This window comes from Microtus oregoni, unplaced genomic scaffold, assembly GCF_018167655.1.
Source record: "Microtus oregoni isolate MIOR12 unplaced genomic scaffold, Mior012 000004F_ref0000308, whole genome shotgun sequence".
NCBI lineage: Eukaryota > Metazoa > Chordata > Mammalia > Rodentia > Cricetidae > Microtus > Microtus oregoni.
Window position 1 is genome coordinate 48,388,505 of NW_024543063.1, and position 23,664 is coordinate 48,412,168.

Below are 23,664 nucleotides of genomic sequence, written 5' to 3' on the forward strand. Positions count from 1 at the left end.
CTTCTGTTTCATCTGAAGACTGTCTGGGGCTTGGAGAAGAGGAGAGAGGATGAGAGCAGAGGAAGAAAGGAAGGAAAGGGCGTTGTCCCAGAGGACAGTGAAAGAAGATTGGGGCCCTTAGGGGTCACACATATACAGTCATGGGAGCATTCACGGAGTCTCATAAAAGGTGTCCCAGCATGCTGAGGACCGAGGGACACACCAAGGGTTTGTCGTACATGCAGACCAAATGGACAATTGCAGAGGTAAGGGATGGTGATGTGACGGTTAGACTCTAACCGGGATTCTCTAAGAATGTTCGGCTGACCTCATGCATATTCAGTCCTCAACACCATTCCTCTCACGGGGTACTACTCTTTGTAATTATCCTGAGACCCCTTTAGCTCCTGGATCTTCTGGGGCAGAGTCTGAGTCCAGAACTGCAGTCTTCTGGCCTTCAGGGCTTGGTCCACAGCAGGCTGGATGTCCAGCTGTAGGTACTTCTCATTATCATCCATCACAGGCCATTCTGGTAGACCCTCGCTGTTGGGGTTCCTGCGGATATGCCAGCCATCAGGGAAGGGTAAGGTCATCCTCATCATTGTGATCCCCAATTTGTCAGGGTAGTAGACTAATTGGGCCAATAGTTGAGAGGACGGATGAGGCACGTGTCCTTACACAGGGATACAAGTATCACCTATGAGTATCTGTTCCATGTGGGGCAAGACTACCTGGACAATTTTGGGTCTCCCACTCAAAGGCAAAATCTAAAGAACAATACCATAGTTCCTATCAAGTCATTGCAGTGTGACCAGTAATCAATATGTATGATGTACCTAAGTGTGCCCTGGGGTGAGGAGGACTCTATCATGTGATGAGTTATCCATGCATGCTAATGAAGTCATCAACCACCAATGGAGCCCTAGATAGGGACCCACCACTGAGGAGGTTGAGGGAGGGATGTGTTCTCACCCATGTCGTGCAAAGTTGGTCCAGTACTTCATCATCGTCCTGCTCAGCAACTCCTCTTCCTCAGTGAAGTCAGCTGTAGCCATGGGGAAGACAGAGGTCCAGGTCCCAGCCACCGGATGCAGCTGCCTATTCCTGCTCCGCAATCACCATCCTTTTGTAGCCTGACCTTGAACTCTAGGCCTCTTTTCCTCCTTCACCACCAAGGATCCAAGAGCCACCCACACCTCTAATTGATGCCTCCAGGTTCAGTTCTGCTCAGTGTGTCCTCATTCCATCTAACATAGGTGTGGTGGCTCAAATGATATGAATCCTATAGACTCATATATTTGAATGTGTGGTCCCCAGTTAGTGGAACTTTTGGGGAAGAATTGGGAGAAATGGCTTTGTCGGAGGAGGTGTATCACTGGAAGTTGTCTTTGAGGTTTAAAAGTCCAGTCAGGTCCAGTTAGCTCTCTCTCTGCCTTGTGTTTGTAGATCAGAATGTAAGCTTTAGTTAGCCACTGTTCCAGTGCCTTGCCTGCCTGCATGCTGCTATTTTCCCATCCCTGATGGTTATAGACTCTAACTAACCCTTTGAAACTCTAAGTCCCAATAAACCCTTTCTTCTATAAGCTGACTTGGTCATAGTATCTCATCACAGAAATATAAAAGTAATTAAGATGATAGATAATATTGGGTAGAATCCAGATTCTAATCTCAGTATAAATTTTGAGGATGGAAAGGGTGTTTACTTGATTATGTCCTCTCCAAGAGCCTTGATTTTCTCGGCTGGACTGAGAGCTCAGTTGCCCATCAGGTACCCACCTGTGACCCCATCCAGCTCATGAAACAAAAGAAGACTCACGTTTTATGCCCCATTGGGAGGAACCAAAAACAAAGGGAATCTCATCGCTGTGATCAGCTTTCACATAGGCTGGCCTCACATCTTTTTCGTAGCTGGGCACATGACGGAATTCATAAAGGTAGACAGTGGCACGGGAGCCTAGAGGTAAGAACACATGGTTACATGGATTTCTCTCACCTGTAACTTTCCTACCTAATGGTTATTGATAAATTATGTCGGTATACAGTTATCTGGTGTTATAATTGTCAAGTGAGTGGCCCCAGGCTGGAGCACTAGTTATGGGAAAGCCTTTGGCTAAACAGTGACCCTGGCCTTTCCAGCTAAGTAGGTTTGGCAAACCAATGGAGTATCAGCAACCTGTTTCTTTGTTTGTATCTGGATAAGATATCACTCCCCTTTCTTATATGAGAATAAAGAAATACTGATGTAATGCCCCCCGGGGTTTAGTACCCGAGATGTGATCCAGACAAGATTGGGGACCTGGACACTATTAAGCTTATCTGGGACCCATGGCTCTGAGCTCCTCCCAACTAGGCCTCATCACAGATGCACTCACATTGAAACTTTGCTACTTGTAGTGAAGGCATAACGAATAAGAAGTCTGCTATCATTTCCTTGTACTGTATTTGGAGGGTCTGAGCATCTTCAGTGTTGTTCATATACTCTTCCATTAGCAGGTCACTACACTCAGGAGGTAACATCTACAGCAGGGAATCAGGAAGAATGAGTTTAGGCAGGTTCTTGTTTTGATAGGCAGCAGCCTCAGTGTGGAGAACGTGACCAGGGATAAGATGTGATATAGAGGGAAAGGTATAAGTTCTGAGGTGAGCCCTCCACAAACCACACACACACAGATCTTTGTAGGCATGCTGTCTGGAAGGATACATAGTGGCTCTTTCTATTGGAGACAGTACTCAAGGTGTCTCACCATCTGTGTTGTTGTGTTCTTCAGAATAGCTGGCAGGGTCTCTCTGGTTATGTTCTTTATTATTTGATCAGAGCCCAGGATCTGGCAGAGAGAGGACAGTTTTCTATAGTATACTGTGGGATAGATATGGATCAAGTTTCCTTGCTCACCTTTTGAGTCCCCAGACTTCCAAAATATTAAAACTATGCCTCACCATAGGGAGAAGCCAGCCATACTCATCATTGTTGACACCAATGATGCTGGGGACAGGGCGAAAATCCACAGCAGTCAACAACTCTTGGGGATGCCTGGGGAAGAACTCTCCATCCACCACAGCAGGGATGGACTGGAAGACCTGAGGGACATGCAAGGGATATGGAGGTCAATTCTGATGTCCACTGAGAACCATTACCCCTGCCCCCATTTAATTGTCTCAGGATGTTTTTCCACCCCTGATAGAGATTCTACATATTTTAGGATATTTGGTATTCATTTTAATAATTTTACATACATGATTAAGAGGATGCCAAACCATGGAGCAGAGGTAATTTGTTTAGAGTAGTAAGGACTGACTCCCACATCCCACTGACCAGGTCCTCCAAGTCACACAACTCTCCCAACCTTGTTAATAGCCAGAATCTCTTCTCCACTCTTGTTTCTCAGACAGTGCACCAGGGTCTCTGAGTCCACAGTCTCACAACCAGATAAGCTGGCCACTTTCTGTAAAGGGATCAGGCAGGAGTTGATCCATCCTTTCAGGCAAGTGGAGGAGTTTTCCCAACCCCAGTCAATTGGCATTGTGTGCAAATATCACACTGCACTTTGTTCTGGTGAAATAAAGTATGTAATTCCCATTTTGTGTTGCTCAGATGTGACAGCCAGAGAGGTCATTCTACCTAAAGACTTTAAAAAATAAGCTATGTGTGTTTGTCCACGAGTGTGTGTGACTTCAGGAATGCCTATACCATGGTTTCCATGCTAAGACTAGAGGACACCGTCTGGTTGCTACTCCTCACTTCCCATCTTGTTTGAGAAATGATCTTTTATTATTTCTTCCTTTCTACAAGAGTCTATCTTATTTGTGACCTTTCAGGGATTTTCTGGTCTCTGCCTCCTACCTCATCCTTTGAATACCAGGATCACACACTTGTTGCCACATGCAGCTTTTTGTGGTTTCTGAGGGAATTTGAACTCACATCCTTATATTTTTACCTATTGAGCCATATCATCATCCCATATGTATTTGTGTCTGAACATGATGGACACTACATGGTTATTACACCTAGCCTCTATATAAACACCTGGATTCTAACCCTTGAATCTCTCAGAAAGTAGTGAAAGAAGCTATTTCCCACACCCCTCGTTTTCCCAATTGAGAAAACTCCCAGAGTACCAGAGGGTGGAGGCTGAGTCTGCAGGGTCATCAATGGCTGAAGTCACTCACTGTGTAGACCACCTCAGAGGTGTTAGAGATCAGGTCAGGCACCAGGGATACCCCACTCTCCATGATGGCTCTGTGGAAGAGTCCTTTGGACATGGGGGACACAACCTGTGAAGACACACTTGCGCCACCTGCAGACTGTCCAAAGATGGTGACAAGGTCTGGGTTGCCTCCAAAGTGGGCAATGTTCTGCTGGACCCAGCTCAGGGCAGCCACTTGGTCCAGGTAGCCCCAGTTCCCTCTGGCGTGCTCATCTCCAGTGCTGTAAGATTCAGAGAAGGAATCACAGGGCTGTCTTATTTCCTTTTATCCCCTATTGCACAGTGCAGGCTAGCCCCAGACTCACCTGAAGAAGCCCAGGAGACCCAGGCGGTACTGGATAGTGACCACCACCACATCTTCCTTGGCTGCCAGCATGGATCCATCGGTCGAGGAAGCCATACCCGAAACCAGTGCACCCCCATGGATCCATACCATTACCTGTGGAAATCAAGTCAGATGCCAGGAGGTTCCCACCCAGCTCAAGCTCCACCTGGGTGTCTTCTACTTTACTTAATGCTTTGTCTCAGTGTACTTAGACACACAGACAAAACTTCTCAGTACATCCTCACCTGGACCACAGACAGGGCTCTAGTACCATCAGGATACTTGTTAGTGTCTCTCCTCTAAGGACCCAAGCCTGAATTAATGGCTCTAAATCTGGAGTAATAACATCCCCTACCCTCAGTCGCCTATGAAATAGAATAAAAAGGGTATATTCATCAGTAACTCTTCTGATTATTAACAAAACTCCTTGGCACATAGCTGATCATGGTGATGTATACCTTTAATACCAGAGCTTAGGACCAGGTAGGCTGCCTGTGGACCTTCCCTACTCTCTGTTACCCCAGATTCAATTCTCAGGGTCACCACTAGCACTGTAATAGACTGACTCCCCCCAGAATTCCCACTGAACACACCGAGTGAGCAGGCAGAAGACTTTCTAAAAATCCAGAGAGGAAACAGTAATTAAGTAACAAAACACACACCAAACTAAGAGAAACCAGGAAATCAACACCTAGACCTATAACCACCCCAAACCCAGATGGCTAGATGCCAGTATAAGAACACAATAAACAACAGCCAGGTCAGTGTGTCTCCAACAGAACCCAACTATACTACCACAGCAGGTTCTACATATCCCAACAGAGCTGAAAAAAGACCTTAATATGAAGATGAAAGAGGTCTTTAAAGAACAAATGAATAAATCCCTTAAAGAAAGTGAAGAAAAAAAACAATTGAAGGACAGAAATAAAAGTATTCAAGACCTTAAAAACGGTTATACAAACAATAAACAAAACACCAGCTAAGGGAATCCTGGAAGTGAAAGGTTTAGGAATATGAGCAGAAACTACAGAGGCAAGCTTCACCAACAGAATATAAAAGATAGGAAGAGAGAATATCGGATTTTGAAGATACAATAGAAGAAATGATTACGTTGGTGAAAGAAAATGTTAAATCTGAAAAATTTCTGACACAAAACATCCAAGAAATTTGGGACACTATGAAAAGAGCAAATCTATGAATAATATGAATAGAGGAAGGAGAAGAATACCAAATAGTTCAAAAGCCTAGAAAATATCTTCAACAAAACCATGGAAGAAAAATTTTCCTAACTTAAAGAATGAAATGCCTATATAGTTACAAGAAGCATACAGAACACCAAATAATTTGGACAAGAATAGTCATCTCAGCACAAAATAATCAAAACACTAAACATACAGAACAAAGAAAGAATATTAAAAGCTTCAAGGGAGAAGACCAACTAACATATAAGTCGGACCTATTTGAGTTACATCTGACTTCTCAATGGAGACTCTAATAGGCAAAAGGTCTTGGACAGATGTGCTGGAGACTCTACAAGACTACAGGTGCCAGCCAAGATTACTACTCCCAGAAAAACTTTTAATCACCTTAAGGCATTCCATGATACAATCAAATTTAAACAATATCTATATACAAATCAGCCCTAAAGAAGGTACTAGAAGGAAAACTCTAAACTAAGGTAAATTACACACATAGAAACATAGGAAATAAATAATTTTACACCAGCAAAACCCAAAGAATTGAAGTACATTCACACCACCACCAACAATAACAGCAGCAAAATAACAGGAATTAACAATCATTGATCACTGATATCTCTCAATATCAATGACTTGAATCTCCAATAAAAAGACACAGGTTAACAGTTGGTTACCAACACAGGATCAATCCTTCTGCTGCATACAAGAAATACACTTAAATATCAGGGGTAGACATTAGCTCAAGGTAAAGGGTTGGAAAAAGATATTCTAAGCAAACAAACCTAACAAACAATCTTGTGTATGTAGTGATGAGGCGAGCAGGTCTGCTTTTTGTCCCGCCTGGATCCTGCACGGTTAGCTTAGCCCCAGAATAATTACACAGAAACTGTATTCATTTAAACACTGCCTGGCCCATTAGTTCCAGTCTCTTATTGGCTAATTCTCACATCTTGCTTTAACCCATATTTAGTAATCTGTGTAGCACCACGAGGTGGTGGCTTACGGGGAAAGATTCAGCATGTCTGACCTGGCGGCTGGCTCCATGGCATCTGCCTGACTCTGCTTCTTTCTTCCAGCATCCTGTTTTGTCTACTCTGCCTATCTAAGCTGCTGTCCTATCAAAAGCCAAGGCAGTTTCTTTATTAACCAATGAAAGCAACACATAGACAGATGACCCTTCTACATCAGGTGTAGTCATTTTAATATCTAATAAAATTAACCAAAAGAGGTAGGAAGGATACTACATATTCACCACAAGAAAAAATTCACCAAGATGACATTTCAATTCATAACGTTGATCCCAAACACAAGAGCACCCATTTTTGTAAAAGAAACACTTTTTTTTTGAAGACTGAGATTAAAGTGAAGTGTATTGTAGGGAAATTTACATTATGGATTCCATTCAAATTAACATTACATATTAAGCATGTCAAAGTCTACTTTTCACTGTCATTAATATTAAAATGGTGACGTACTGTTGCCAAATGAATCGAGAAAACTACTAATGTGAAAAATGGGAGAAAAGAATGGGTTTAAATTCTATTCTCTCTCAGTCAAGATAATCACTGCATAATTTTTAGAGTTTTTTTTATGTAAAAGAAACACTTTTAGACCTTAAATCACATATTTACTCTCACACACTGTTAGTGGGAGACTTCAATACCCCATTCTCACAAATGGACAGGCCATCCAGACAGAAACTAAACAGAGAAATACTAGAGCTAACTGACTTTATCAACCAAATTAATCTAAGAGATATTTACATAATAATATACCCAAACACAAAAGAATCTACCTTCGTCTCAGCACCTCACAGATTTTTTTTTCAAAATTGACCAAATAGTTGGTCACCAATCAACTCTCTACTGATGCAAGAAAATTGAGTCAATTTCCTGTATTTTATTAGATAATTGCACAATAAACCAGGATATCAACAAGAATAGAAGCAAGAGAAAGCTTATAAACTCACAGAAACTGAGCAACTCTTTACTGAATGAAAAATGGGTCAAGACAGAAATAAAGAAAGACATTAAAGACTTTCTAGAATTCAATGAAAATCAATACACAGCACACCCAAACTTATGGAACACAATGAAGATGGTGCTAAAAGGAAAGTTCACAGCATTAAGTGCTTACATTAAAACAATTGGAGAGAGCTCATAATAGCAACTTAACAGCACACCTGAAAGTTCTAGCACAAAAAAAGTAAGCACACCTAAGAGGAAAAGATCAGGAAATAAACTGCAGAAATTAATAAAATATAAACAAAAAGAACAGTATAAAGAATCAATAAAACAGCAGCGCAGCTGGCGGGGACTGACTGGGACAGGCTGGAACCGGCTGGGACCGGAGCAGCAGCAGAGGACACAGGCTGCTGGCAGCGGGAACAGTCCCAGCAGCAGAAGCAGGCTGCAGGGACCGCGCGCAACACTGAGAACAGAACGCCACACTACAATTAAACCAAAGAGGTAGGCCTTCGGTTGGGGAGGTCCCTGGCAAAGGAGGAGCCGGGTCCTATTCCTGAAGACCCTTCTGAGAGGTGAGAGGGATCTTGGCCCTCGGCAGGATCCAGGAAGCAGAGCAAGGGCATTTTGTAAGAGGAGCCCCTGGCCAGCAGGGAAACTTGAACCAGTTTTAACAGACCCCTTAGATAGCATCAATAGGAGGAGATGGGCAGGCGCCAAGGAAAGAATTCACCCAATAATCTGAAAAACAACATGAAAACACCAGAACCCAATTATCTTACAACAGAAGGTCTCCAACACCCTAACACAGAAGAAGTGGAAAAAAATTGACTTTCTGAAAGCAGTAGAATCCCTTAAACAACATGTGAAAAATGCCCTTATAGAAATGGATGAGAAGTATAACCAAAAATTTGAAGAAATGAGTAAATACGTACATAATACCCTGGGAAACAAAGAACGATCAAACAGGTAATGGAAACAGTTCAAGAATTGAAAACTGAAAAAGTGGCCTACACCCTCCAGAGCCACGTCATCCCGGAGGCCGTGCACTCTTTCAGGATGTGCAGAAGGCATCTCAAGATGAGTGGGGTAAAACCCAGGAGGCCATGGAAGCTGCCCTGGCCTTGGAGAAGAACTTGAACCAGGCCCTCTTGGATCTTCATTCCCTGGGCTCTGCCCGCACAGATCCTCATCTCTGTGACTTCCTTGAAAACCACTTCCTGGATAAGGAGGTGAAGGTCATCAAGAAGATGGGCAACCACCTGACCAACCTCCGCAGGTTGGCTACTGGACCCCAGGCATCTCTGGGCGAGTACCTCTTTAAGCGGCTCACTCTCAAGCATGACTAGGAGGCCTCTCCTTCCGAGGGGCTCCCACCTCTGCTCTGCACCAGCCCGCCTCAGGACCTTCACCCTAACCTCTCAAGAAGCCACTAGGGAGCTTTGTAACGCCCTGGAGCCCCTCTCAAGTTTTGGACCAAGTAAAAATAAAGCCTTTTGAAGCAGCAAAAAAAAAAAAAAAAAAAAAAAGAATTGAAAACTGAAATGGAAGCAAGGAAGAAAACACAAACTGAGGACCAGCTGGATATGGAAAATCTAGGTCAATGAGCAGAGCCTACAGAAACAAGCATAATCAATAGAATACAAGAAATAGAAGAAAGAATCTCAGATTCTGAGGACACCATAGAGAAAATAAACGCTCTGATCAAAGAAAACTGCAAAGCCAACAAATTCTCATCACAAAACATTCAGGAATTATGGGACACAATAAAAAGACCAAATCTAAGAATAATAGGAATAGAAGAAGGAGAAGAGTCACAGCTCAAAGGCCCAGAAAATATTTTGAACAAAATTATGGAAGAAAACTTTCCCAACTTAAAGAAAGATATTCCTTTGAATATTCAAGAAGCATACAGAACACCAAATAGACTGGATCAAAGGAAAACATCCCCTCATCATATAATAATCAAAACACAAAATATACAGGTTAAAGAAAGAATACTAAGAGCTGCAAAGGAAAAAGGCCAAGTAATTATAAAGGTAAACCGATCAGACTTACACCTGATTTCTCTATGGAAACAATGAAAGCCAGAAGGTCCTGGATAGAAGTACCTCAGAAGCTAAGAGACCATGGATGCAAGCCCAGACTACTATACCCAGCCAAGCTTTCATTCACTATAAATGGAGAAATCAAGACATTCCAGGATAAGAACAAATTTAAACAATACGTAGCCATGAACCCAGCCCTACAGAAAGTAATAGAAGGAAAACCGCAACCCAAGGAATCCAACATGGCCAACACTGCCTACAATAACTCAAGCATCTAGCGACCCGTCACTAGCACAACTCAAAGAAGGGAGACACACAAATTCTACTTCCAAAAACAATAGGAATATCCGGCATAAACAACCACTGATCATTAATATCACTTAATATTAATGGTCTCAATTAACCTATAAAAAGGCACAGGCTAAGAGATTGGATTCGAAAACAGGATCCAACATTCTGCTGTTTGCAAGAAACACATCTCAACCACAAAGACAGGCATCTACTCAGAGTAAAGGGTTGGGAAAAGGTGTTTCAAGCAAATGGTCCTAAGAAAAAAGCAGGTGTGGCCATATTAATTTCTAACAAAACTGACTTCAAACTAAAATCAATCAGAAGAGATCGAGATGGACACTTTATACTCATAACAGGAACAATTTGTCAGGATGACGTCTCAATCCTGAATATTTACGCCCCTAATATAAAAGCACCCACGTATGTAAAAGAAATATTACTAAAACTCAAGGCAGACATCAAACCACACACACTAGTAGTAGGAGACTTCAATACACATCTCTCAGCAATGGACAGGTCAATCAGACAGAAACCTATTAGAGAAGTAAGAGAACTACTGGAGGTAATGAAGCAAATGGACTTAACAGACATCTATAGAACATTCCACCCAAATAGGAGAGAATATACCTTCTTCTCTGCAGCCCATGGAACCTTCTCGAAAATTGACCACATACTCGGAAACAAAGGAAACCTCCACAGATACAAAAAAATATCACTGTCCACCTGTGTCTTATCAGATCACCACGGATTAAAGTTAGAATTCAACAACAATCCTACCTCCAGAAAGCCGACAAACTCATGGAAACTGAACAGTCAACTACTGAACCACACCTGGGTCAAGGAAGAAATCAAGAAAGAAATTAAAGTCTTCCTTGAATTTAATGAAAATAAAGGGACAACATACTCAAACCTATGGGACACTATGAAGGCAGTGCTAAGAGGAAAGTTCATAGCACTAAGTGCCCACTTAAAGAAAACAGAGAAAGCATACATCGGAGACTTAACAGCACACCTGAAAGCTTTAGAAAAAAAAGAAGCAGACACGCCCAGGAGGAGTAAAAGACTGGAAATAATCAAACTGAGGGCTGAAATCAACAAAATAGAAACACAGAAAACAGTCCAAAGAATCAATGAAACAAAAAGTTGGTTCTTGGAGAAAATCAACAAGATCGACAAACCCCTATCCAAACTAATTAAACGACAGAGAGAGAACACACAAATAAATAAGATCAGAAATGAAAAGGGGGACATAACCACAGACACAGAGGAAATTCAGAGACTCATTAGATCTTACTTCAAAAGCCTGTATGCCACAAAACTAGAAAATGCAAAAGAAATGGACAATTTTTTAGATAAGTGCCACATATCAAAGCTAAACCAAAACCAGGTGAACGATCTAAATAGACCTGTTAGTCGCGAAGAACTAGAAACCGTTATCAAAAATCTACCTTCCAAAAAAAGCCCAGGACCAGATGGTTTCAATGCAGAATTCTACCAGAACTTCCAAGAAGAGCTAATACCTATACTCCTTAATGTATTTCACAATATAGAAACAGAAGAGTCATTGCCAAATTCCTTTGATGAAGCTACAGTTACCCTGATACCAAAACCACACAAAGACCCAACCAAGAAATAAAATTACAGGCCTATCTCACTCATGAATATTGATCAAAAATTCTCAATAAAATACTGGCAAACCGAATCCAAGAACACATTAGAAAAATTATCCATTATGATCAAGTAGGCTTCATCCCAGAGATGCAGGGCTGGTTCAACATACACAAATCTATCAATGTAATCCAGCATATAAATAAACTGAAAGAAAAAAAACCATATGATCATTTCATTAGATGCTGAAAAAGCATTTGACAAAATTCAACACCCCTTTATGATGAAAGTCTTGGAGAGAATAGGGATACAAGGGTCCTACCTAAATATAATAAAAGCTATTTACAGCAAGCCGTCGGCTAACATTAAATTAAATGGAGAAAAACTCAAAGCCATCCCACTAAAATCAGGAACACGACAAGGATGTCCACTCTCTCCATACCTCTTCAATATAGTGCTTGAAGTTCTAGCAATAGCAATAAGACAACATAAAGGGATCAAGGGGATTCGTATCGGTAAAGAAGTTAAGCTCTCGTTATTTGCAGATGATATGATAGTATACATAAGCGACCCCAAAAACTCTACCAAAGAACTCCTACAGCTGATAAACACCTTTAGTAATGTGGCAGGATACAAGATCAACTCCAAAAAATCAGTGGCCTTCCTATACACTAAGGATAAGGAAACAGAGAGGAAAATTAGAGAAGCATCACCTTTCATGATAGCCACAAAAAGCATAAAATATCTTGGGGTAACTCTGACCAAGGATGTGAAAGATCTATTTGACAAGAACTTTAAGTCTTTGAAGAAAGAAATTGAAGAGGACACCAGAAAATGGAAAGATCTTCCTTGCTCCTGGATTGGGAGGATCAACATAGTAAAAATGGCAATTCTACCAAAAGCAATCTATAGATTCAATGCAATCCCCATCAAAATCCCATCAAAATTCTTCACAGATCTGGAGAAGACAATAATCAACTTTATATGGAAAAACAAAAAACCCAGGATAGCCAAAACAATCTTATACAATAAAGGATCTTCTGGAGGCATTACCATCCCTGACTTCAAACTCTACTACAGAGCTACAGTATTGAAAACAGCTTGGTATTGGCATAAAAACAGAGAAGTCGACCAATGGAATCGAATAGAAGACCCTGACATTAACCCACAAACCTATGAACACCTGATTTTCGATAAAGGAGCTAAAAGTATACAATGGAAAAAAGAGAGCATCTTCAACAAATTGTGCTGGCAAAACTGGATGTCAACCTGTAGAAGAATGAAAATAGATCCATATCTATCACCATGCACAAAACTCAAGTCCAAATGGATTAAAGACCTCAATATCAGTCCGAACACACTGAACCTGATAGAAGAGAAAGTGGGAAATACCCTACAACAGATGGGCACAGGAGACCACTTCTTACGTATAACCCCAGCAGCACAGACACTAAGGACCTCATTGAATAAATGGGACCTCCTGAGACTGAGAAGCTTCTGTAAAGCAAAGGACACTATCGCTAAGACACAAAGGCAACCCACTAACTGGTAGAAGATCCTCACCAACCCCGCAACTGACAAAGGTCTGATCTCCAAAATATATAAAGATCTCAAGAAACTAGACCGTAAAAGGCTAATCAACCCAATTATAAAATGGGGCATTGAGCTGAACAGAGAATTCTCAACAGAAGAACTTCAAATGGCCAAAAGACACTTAAGGTCATGCTCAACTTCCTTAGCGATCAGGGAAATGCAAATCAAGACAACTTTAAGATACCATCTTACACCTGTCAGAATGGCTAAATTCAAAAACACAAATGATAGCTTTTGTTGGAGAGGTTGTGGAGAAAGGGGTACACTCATCCATTGCTGGTGGGAATGCAAACTTGTGCAACCACTTTGGAAAGCAGTATGGCGGTTTCTCAGGAAATTCGGGATCAACTTACCCCTGGACCCAGCAATACCACTCTTGGGAATATACCCAAGAGAGGCCTTATCATACAACAAAAGTATATGCTATACGATATTCATAGCAGCATTGTTTGTGATAGCAAGACCCTGGAAACAACCTAGATGCCCTTCAATGAAAGAATGGATGAAGAAAGTATGGAATATATACATATTAGAGTACTACTCAGCAATAAAAAACAAGGACTTCTTGAATTTGCATGCAAATGGATGGAAATAGAAAACACTATCCTGAGTGAGGTAAGCCAGACCCAAAAAGAGGAACATGGGATGTACTCACTCATATTTGGTTTCTAGCCATAAACCAAGGACATTGAGCCTATAATTAGTGATCCCAGAGAAGCTAAATAAGGAGAACCCAAAGAAAAACATATAGGCATCCTCCTGAATATTAACCTTCAGCAAGCAATGAAAGGAGACAGAGACAGAGACCCACATTGGAGCACAGGACTGAAATCTCAAGGTCCAAATCAGGAGCAGACGGAGAGAGAGCACGAGCAAGGAACTCAGGACCGTGAGGGGTGCACCCACACACTGAGACAATGGGGATGTTCTATTGGGAACTCACCAAGGCCAGCTGGCCTGGGTCTGGAAAAGCCTGGGATAAAACCGGATTCTCTGAACATAGCGGACAATGTGGACTACTGAGAACTCAAGAACAATGGCAATGTGTTTCTGATCCTACTACACGCACTGGCTTTGTGGGAGCCTAGGCAGTTTGGATGGTCAACTTACTAGACCTGGATGGAGGTGGGAGTTCCTTGGACTTCTCACAGGACAGGGAACCCTGATTGCTTTTCGGGCTGAGTTGGGGGGACTTAATTGGGGGAGGGGGAGGGAAATGGGAGGCGGTGGCGAGGAAGAGACAGAAATCTTTAATAAATAAATAAATTTAAAAAAAGAATCAATAAAACAAAGTGTTGTTTTTTTTTTGAGAAAATCAACAAAATATATAATCCCTTAGTCAAACTACCTAAAAGACAGAGAGAGAATATCCGATTTAATAAAATCAAAATAACCAAATCAAGAAAAGGGAAAATGGGACCATAACATCAGACACCAAGAACATCCTGTGACTCATAAGGACATGCTTTCAAAACCTGTACTCCAGCATTTAGGAAATAAATGAATAATTTTCTCAATAGGTATCACTTACCAAAGTTAAATCATGATCAGATAAACAATTTAAATATACCTATAACCTCCAGTAAAATAGAAGTAGTCATTAAAAGTTTTGCAACTAAAAAAAAAAGCCCATGTACAGATGATTTTTATTGTAGAATTATACCAGACATTCAGAGAAGAGTTAATATATGAGAAAGAATCTATTTTCAATTAAAGAATTACCATACCTCTGGAGGCAGAGCTCAAAGATCTCTGTGAGTTTGAAGCTAGCCTTGTCTACATAGTGAGTTCTATGTCAGGCAGGGTTATATAGAGAGACACTTTCTCAAAACAAGAAAAAAAACATTGACACAATGGATAGTCCATGCCAATAAATTTGCAAGAGCTCAGGATTTAGCTCTCAGGCCTCTGGTAGGTAGTGTGAAACCTGAGTTGATCAAGGAGCCATAGCCACTGACTTCCCAGAGTGTTTAGGTCTCTGTGTCCCATACCTAGGGTTTAGTTGTGTACCATGGCAGAGAAGGCCTTCCTGGACACCTGACAGGGAGGGCTTCTCATCAGGGTCTCACATTGATTATGCACCTTTTAGTCATCCTGAAGAAATGCCCACCCCCAGATCTGAGTATGGGTTGCCACTCACAGTCAGGTTAGAGCCCTCATGAGCATGAGCTGGTGTGTAGATGTTGAGATACAGGCAGTCCTCAGATGTCGAGATGGAAGGCTCACTCAGTTTAATCATTGCCAGACTTTCTGCATTCACTGTAATAGAATTCTGTAGACACCTCGGGACAATAACAGTTATTCTAAGAGTAGTGCAGTATTAAAAACAGACTCTTAGTTCATATTTGCTCTCAGCCACTAAACCTCCTCTTTTTTCTAAAATAAAAAGATTTATTTAATTATTTTGTATACAACATTCTGCTTCCATGTATGCCTGCACACCAGAAGAGGGCACTAGATCTCATTATAGATGGTTGTTATCTGCCATGTGGTTGCTGGGAATTAAACTCAGGACCTCTGGAAGATCAGTCAGTGCTCTTAACCTTTGAGCCATCTCTCCAGGCCCTAGAACCCCCCATTCTGGCTCCATGATGCCCAGGTAACATGAGATTCCATTCCAAAAAGCTCTTCCAACTAAGGTAAAGGTCAGAGACTTTGGGAAAACTGGAATGGAGCTCAAACCTCTAGTGAGGCTGCCAGATGGGTCTTTGCCTCCCACTCTTCCTGATGATGGGATATTGATATTTCCATGAACTTCTGTGAAAACTATTGGTGTGTGTAATGACACCATTTCACCTTGTAATCTCCAAAGTCTGGGTTTTGGATCCTGTCCCAATATAGGTGCTGCATTGGTAAACATGGTGGTGGAACATCCTTCACCACACATCCAGACTCTCAAGAAACTGCCTCTTGGCTAATGGTACCTGGACACCTATAGGTTGGTACATTAATTGTGGAGGGTCATTTGCTAAGGAGCTCTCATCACTTTGGCCTTTCCCTGGCATCTGCAGCATATCCCATCACAGAGAGAATGCAGTGGAGGGCTGGAGATGGAGAAAGCACTGCAGTCTGATCAGGTTCTGAGCTCCTGCCTATTTCAGGACCTGACATTTTCTGGGTCTCAGGAGGACTTACATGGCTGGGTAGGTGGTCCCATCCCTCACACCACTCCATGGTTCTGGAGGCTCAGGAGGTGCAAATCTCAGCTCTCCTAGAGGTGGCTTGGCAAAGGGAATTCCCAGGAAGATGTAGACACCCTCTTTGGTGTCATTCAAGTGGATTAGAGTCCCCTGCACCTGTCCCGTGTGGGTAGTCCTGATGGGGTTGGCTGAGTCTGCACCTGTAAGTGACATGCGATATCAAGGTTGGGTTTGCCCAACCATCTCCCTTCACACTGTGGATGTTACTTCTTTCTTGCTTTCTTCAGTTCAGCGTTCTCCAAGTACCCATCTCCTTGGCAAATTCTCTCCACAACACCATGTTCCTGTGTGGAAGAATTAGGCAGACCTGCCGTATTTCCATAAAAATCAAAACTCTTCTACACCTAATAATCATGGATTGCATGTTCGATGCTTCTTGGTGAGGTAACAAGTAGCCAAGGCAGCAGCCACTCTCAGGGAGTAGAAGGCAATTTTCCACCATCTTTCCAGTGCTGAAAACTCATTCCTATCTCCAGCAAAACGCTCTCTACAGGACACTATGCCACATGCCATAGCTGTCCCTATAGATCACTGAGGACATGGGCCACTAGAATCTGTCACTGCTACAGCAACAGGCAAAACCTGCTGAAATGGGTTTGCTAAGAGTCAGGCTACAGCCAGGATGCTTCACCCCCAAGAAAAGCTCACCATGGAATCCCACATATTGGAGTGAGTGTACTTTCAGTCAGAAGGCAGGAAAATAGCCCAGAAAGGGATGTGACAAATATGTTAAGGATAAAAATCTATGCATTCATTTTTCTTTTTCATTTTAAAATGTAACAGTTGAAGTTAGGCAGAGATTCTTTTTTTCTCTTTTTTCCTCATTTTTCTAGACAAGGTTTCTTGGTGTGAAAACTCTGACTTTCCTGGAACTTTCTTTGTAGACTAGGTTGGCCTTGAACTCACAGAGATTCACCTGCCTCTGTTTCCCAAGTACTGACATTATAGGCATGCACCACCACCACCCAGCTAAGTAGAGATTCTGATTTTATGTGGCTTGTGGGGAAAAGATAACACATCTCTCATTACATGTGTAGACTTCTCAAGAGTTACTCTTTTTATAACAGCTGTATGTGGAAAAAGGGGGCCCATGTAGAGTAAAAAAAAATAGCAGAAAATTCCATGTAATTAAATCTCTGCTAATGTCACCTATATCATATTTAAAACTAAAAGTCACCATTAATTGGATTACCATCTGACCATTTATGTGATACTCTAAATTCCTGACTTTGCTATGGTAAGCATTGCTAACCAAGTTTACTTCCAGATGTCTTCCTCCTCCTGATTATTACTGATGCTGAAATTGCTGTGGTATTCTGTTTTAACATTTCTACATTTAGCACCCCACCAGACAGGTTCTTGCCGTGTAGCCCAGTCTGGCTTGCAGCTGAAAAGCCTTCTACCTTCTCTGCCTCATCTAGAACACAATTTACAGGTGTGTGCCATTACACCAGCTCACTCCGATCTTATCTTGATGTTCCATGGGTGGTGCACAACTCTGTGCCCTCTTATAGTTATCAGTGATTCTGAACCCAGGATCCAAAGAAGAATGTTCAAATAAGCCAAGAGTGAGTTGGGCAGATCTTCCCATCCAGGAGTCCCTGATGACATCTCAGAACCTGGACAACAGCAGGGAAGAGTCACAGTGAGGTCTTTATGGCCTCCTTAGGGTAAATCTGGTTGAGGAGGCCTGGCAGGAGGTCAGCATGACTCAGGCTTGAATGCTTTTGGGTAAGAGGCCTCAGGGCTGCACACTGATGCCGGGCACAGTACCCTCCTGGCTCACCTATTCATAAACCTGAAGACTTTCTGGCAGACACAGAGCACATTCCCTTTGCCTCAGACTCCAAGTTGTACCTTTTCCAAAGGTCAGAAAATGGAAAAGGGAACACGGGCCTCTCAGTTGGGAAACTCTTGTAGGGCTGGAGAACTGTATGACCGAGGGCCAGGAAAATTTCCTAGGATTATTTGGAGCGTACCGTGATGCTTCTCTTTCTGAGAGGGTGACCCATTTGGAGTTCAATGCTAGTAGGAAGGTGTAATTCATTTTATTATTACCAATGGGTCAATAAGAGCTTCAACCACAGGCACAACCCTATACAGAAAGGGGACATGGCCCATCTGGCTCTCTGTCCCCAACACTCTTCCTTCTGACTTTCAGGCCCAGGCTTGGCAGAGTAGCCCTCTGTTCTATTGAGTGTCCTCAGACATCACTGACTCTCTGGGCTACAGGGGCCACTTTTCCTCTCTGTCGTCTCTACCTGCTCCTCCTCCCTTGCTACCTTTCCTACCACAGCCTCAGCCTCTGCCTCTGCCAAAATTGGCAACTCTGGCCCCCACCACCCATGTAAGGAGTCTCACCGTGCGCGCGGAGAAGAAACACAAGCCCACAGGCTACAGCAATTAACAGAAGTGCACAGGCTCCAGCAATCAGCCAACCACGACGTTTGCAGGACGGCATGATCACCTCTGAGGCCTGAGTCTGTGCTGTTATGGGATGCACTGTATGCAGAAAGTAGAATATGTGGGCTCTGCCTAGACAATTATTGGAACCCTAAGATTTATAGGCAGGAGCTTGTTGGGCGGGGCAAAGTTGCAGGAGAGCTGTGACTAAGCAGAACTGGTAGGAACCAGGGTTCAGCAGGTGGGGCAAATGCTCTTCTGTGATGTGAGTTCCATTTTTAGTCTCAATGCAAGCCACAACATAGCTTCAGAAGCTAATTATTCTGATAACGGCAACTGTCACCTCAAACCTGGGGTCACCATGTGTACTGTTCTTGGAGTCACAGGTCCTGAATAGGTGTGGTACAGAGAGCAAGGAACAGAAAGCAATGGAAGCTATGGTTTCCTTTCTAAGGAGGTGTGCACTGTGATATTCCCACAGATGGGTGGAATGAATACTTGAGAATTGTCCTCTTGATAAAGGAAGAGCAGGAGCAAGCCCAGGGTGCTCTCAGCACACCCTTCACTCCCAAGCTTCTTGCTTTCTTGGGTCATAATTCACGAAGTCTGCAGTCAGGTCTCTCGTCCCTTATAGTGATGATCTTTACTTGTTTTGATTGAGCTATATTATTCTCCACTCTCCTCTCTTCCTTTCTTCTACCCTTCTAACCTCTCCTGTGACCCCACACTCCCAATTTACTCAGAAGATCCTGTCTTCCTTACCTTCCTATGTAGATCCATGTACATCTCTCTTAGGGTTCTCTTTGTTTTGTAGTCTCTCTGGGTTTGTGGTCTGTAAGCTGCTTTTTCTTTACTTGGTGTCTAAAATCACTTGTGAGTAAATGCATGCTATATTTGCCTTTCTTGATTTTGTTTACATAGCTCAACATGTTTTTTCCAAATCCATCCATTTTCCACCAAATCTGAAGATGTCATTATTTTTTTTTACCATTGTGTAGTCTCTATTGTGTAAATATAACACATTTTTTAATACATTCTTCAGTTGAGGGGCATCTAGGTTGTGTCCAGGTTCTGGCTGTTACAACTAATGCTGCTATGAACACAGTTGCGCACATGTCCTTGTGGTATGATTGAGTGTCTTTTGGTTATATACCCAAAAACTGTATTGTTGATTTTGAGGGAGTTGGTTCCTAATTTTCGGAAATATTGCCATACTGATTTCCAAAGCAGCTATACAAGTGTGCAGTCCCACCAGCAATGGAGGAGCGTTCCCCTTACCCTACATCCTCTCCAGCACAAGCTGCCATCAGTGTTTTTGATCTTGGCCATTCTGACAGGTGTAATATGGAATATCAGAGTTGTTTTGATTTGCATTTCTCTGATGACTAAAGGTGTTGACTATTTTTAAAGTGTCTTTTAGCCCTTTGAGATTTTGCTGTTGACAGTTCTCTGTTTAGGTCTGTACCTCATTTTTTTATTGTATTATTTAGTCCTTCGATGTCAAATTTCTTGAGTTCTTTATATATTTTGGAGATTAGTCCTCTGTTTGATGTGGGTTTAATGAAGATCTTTTCTAAATATGTAGTCTGCCATTTTGTCTTGTTGATCGTGTTGAGCGTGCTCTACAGAAGATTTTCAGCTTCAGGAGGTCCCATATATTAATTGTTGCTCTCAGTGTCTATGCTACTGGGATTATATTTAAGAAATGGTCTCCTATGCCAATGCGTTCAAGTGCACTTCCCACTTTCTCTTCTATGAGGTTCATTGTGGTTGGTTTTGTGTTGAGGCCTTTAATCCATTTGGACTTCAGTTTTGCATGGCTATAAATATGGTTCTATTTGCATTCTCCTGCATGCTGATATTCAGTTATACCAGTACCATTTGTTGAATATGCTTTCTTTTTTCCCCCATTTTATATTGTTAGTTTCTTTGTCAAAATCAACTGTTTGTAGGTGTGTGGATTGAAATCCAGGTCTTTGATTAGATTCCATTTGTCCTCCCCTCTGTTTTCATTACTCTACCAGGCTGTTTTCATTACTGTAGCTCTATAGTAGAGTTTGAAGTTCAGGACTGTGATGCCTCCAGAAATTCTTTTGTTTTACAGGACTGTTTTGGTTCTCCTTGGGTTTTTGTTTCCCATACGAAGTTGAGTATTATTCTTCTAAGATCTGTGAAGAATTTTCCTGGGATTTTGATGGGCATCACATTGAATATAGATTGCTTTTGTTAAGATTTCCATTTTAATATGTTAATTTTACCTACTCAAGAGCATGGGAGATCTTTTTATTTTTCGGTGTCTTCTTAAATTTCTTTTTGTAACATTTTAAGTTCTTGTCATATAGGTCTTTCATTTGTTTGGTTAGCATTACCCCAAGGTATTTTATGTTATTTTTGGCTATTGTGAAGGGTGATGTTTCTCTTATTTCTTTTTTGGCCCATTTATCATCTGTTACATTGGTGACCTTAAGTCTATACATACCCCTCTCAGTGAAGCCATGACTGTTTCAGTTAGTCTCACTGCAACTCTGACCACTTATTTGTTTTTTTATTACACACTATTTTTATGGCTATTGATTAGATTTTATTTGCCATAAAATTAATGACCTCACAAATTGCTTTTTATGTTCATAAACAGACATCATAAAAGTAAGTATATAACACTAAGCATCTCTATAGTTAATCAAATTATTAACTTTTTATGGTACTATAAAATCATGACCAAATTGTCTAATAACACATGATTACACTGTGTATGAATAGGCCCACGTGCTTTCCTCATTCCCCTTCTTCATAAAAATAAATATGACTCACTAATGTTTCATTATGACACTTTGTACATGTCTGTCATGTTTATAATCACATTCTCCCCGATATCTTCTCTTGTCTTTTTTCTACTCACATCAATGATCCCTTTCCTCCCAATAGACTGCTTTCTATTTTTAAATGTTTTCATTTTAATTTTTATTTGTAAGGTTTTACCTACATGCATGTATGATGCACTTTGTGTGTTCCTAGTACCCACAGATGCCAAAAAACAGTTGGATTCCCTGGAACTAAAGTTATGGTTTTGAGCTGCCATGTGGTTGAATGGAACTCAGGTTCTCTGCAAGAGCTGCAAGTGCTGTTAATCACTGACCCACCTCTCCAGTCCCTATTTCACCATCAGTCTCTCTCTCTCTCTCTCTCTCTCTCTCTCTCTCTCTCTCTCTCTCTCTTTCTTCCCTTCTTACCCCTGTCCCTGGTTCATTTATTTAGGCCAATGTGACATACTTTGTTCATCAGCACATGAAACACCAGGCAGATGCTAGTAGGTACCCAGGCAAATGGTGGCACATTTGGGGCTCCAGAAGCAGGCAGACAGGCTTACAGACAGGTGACACATACAGTTGGGTCGGTGAAGACATAGGCACCCAGATACGGCTTCAATTCATCAGCAAATCAGTCCCTTTAGATATTCAAGAAAAAGCCTCTACCCATCTCAACAATGTCTCTATCATAGCCAGTAAATATTCAGTCTTTTTTTATGGGTGGCTTGTGGGTGAAATTAGTCCCCCAGTCCTGTCCAGTCTCACCTCGAAAGGCAGTGTTCTGATGCCCTGGGGCATGTCAGGCAGGACTGGGTAACCTTATGGAGATTTCTGAGAAGGGACAAATCTTCAATTAATTGTGAGCATAGATTAGGGGCAGTAGCCCCTATGGAATTTGTTATGGAGGGTTGTTAAAATGGCAAATCTTTTTCAGGTAAAATTATTTTCCACCCTTAACAAACCAACCGTGATATGAGGTTGGTCCCTCTTTGGATAGCTTTTCTTTTTTCCTCAGAAGAGAAAGGAGGAGGTAGATGGGCAAGGCAAAAAGGATCAAAGAGAGGTTTATGACTGGGAATTTAGTTCCCCTGTCAACTTTAGGATTTTCTAGACTAATAATGACAGAATTAAATTCTTGGTGCCCCTGGCAATGGAGGATATCTGCCCACTGGGAACAAAAGGTAGCCTGAAACAACTTCAAAAGCCGTGGTGGTATCACACACCTTTAATCCTGGCACTTGGGAGGTATAGGCAGAAGGCTCTTTGTGAATTCTAGGCCAGCCTAGTCTACAGAGCAAGTTCCAGTACAGCCAGGGATACACAAGGATATCTGTCTCAACAACAACAACAACAACAAAAATTCAAGTTGTGATTAATTCTAGATGAGTCCTTGGCAGGTAGGACTCCTCTCCTTCCATGTGGGAATGCATGGTATGGAAGATGTGTTTGGCACCTGAATAGGTATTTCCAACAGATCCTTAGTCAAGGTTAGTGTGCTCTAGCTAATACAGTAAGTTCCTCTTGTTATGACATGATCCCTGGGAGGAGGGCCCTATCCAGTAGCTTGGTCAGAGGTGGCTGTTGTCCCGTTTGTGTGACTTCCTGAGTTTCAGCTGTACTCCTGTCTATACATCACATGAAGGATTGAAGGGGCAAGGGATAATCAGAGCTGCTAGGGAAGGAGTAAGAGAGTGATTTACTGTCTAGGACAGTGGGAGAGGAGGATTTTCTGGGTTTGGGAGAGCAAGGAGAGAGTGATTCAGCTTAACTGAACAAAGCCATGCCAGGGGTTTGAGGTAGAGTGGCGTGGAGAGCTTGGTGATGGGTGGGAAAAATGACTTTTTTTTTGAAGTCAGGGATTGTGATGCCTCCAGAAGTTCTTTTATTGTACAGGATTGGTTTGACTATCCTGGGTTTTTTGCTTTTTCATATGAAATTGAGTACTGTTCTTTCAATACCTGTAAAGAATTTTGCTGAGATTTTTGGTGGGCATTGCATTGAATCTTTAGATTGCTTTTGATAAGATTGTCATTCTTACTTCT

At 41.9% G+C, this 23,664-nt stretch overlaps 2 protein-coding genes across 2 annotated transcripts; one reads left to right on the forward strand and one right to left on the reverse strand.

Moving 5' to 3' along the window:
- Nucleotides 1–350: 350 nt before the first annotated feature.
- Nucleotides 351–16,565, reverse strand: LOC121447341 (acylcarnitine hydrolase-like). The gene is made up of 11 exons (XM_041650537.1): nt 16,348–16,565; nt 15,353–15,494; nt 4,490–4,623; nt 4,147–4,405; nt 3,324–3,422; nt 2,917–3,057; nt 2,724–2,804; nt 2,352–2,496; nt 1,796–1,933; nt 952–1,024; nt 351–534 (listed from the first exon to the last, which is right to left on the reverse strand). The coding sequence occupies exons 1-11, from the start codon at nt 16,563–16,565 to the stop codon at nt 351–353; spliced, it is 1,614 nt and encodes a 537-aa protein (XP_041506471.1).
- LOC121446892 (ferritin light chain-like) lies at nt 6,518–9,176 on the forward strand. The gene is made up of 2 exons (XM_041649788.1): nt 6,518–6,530; nt 8,696–9,176. Exons 1-2 carry the CDS (start codon nt 6,518–6,520, stop codon nt 9,019–9,021), a joined length of 339 nt encoding a protein of 112 aa, XP_041505722.1. The 3' UTR covers nt 9,022–9,176.
- Nucleotides 16,566–23,664: the final 7,099 nt, after the last annotated feature.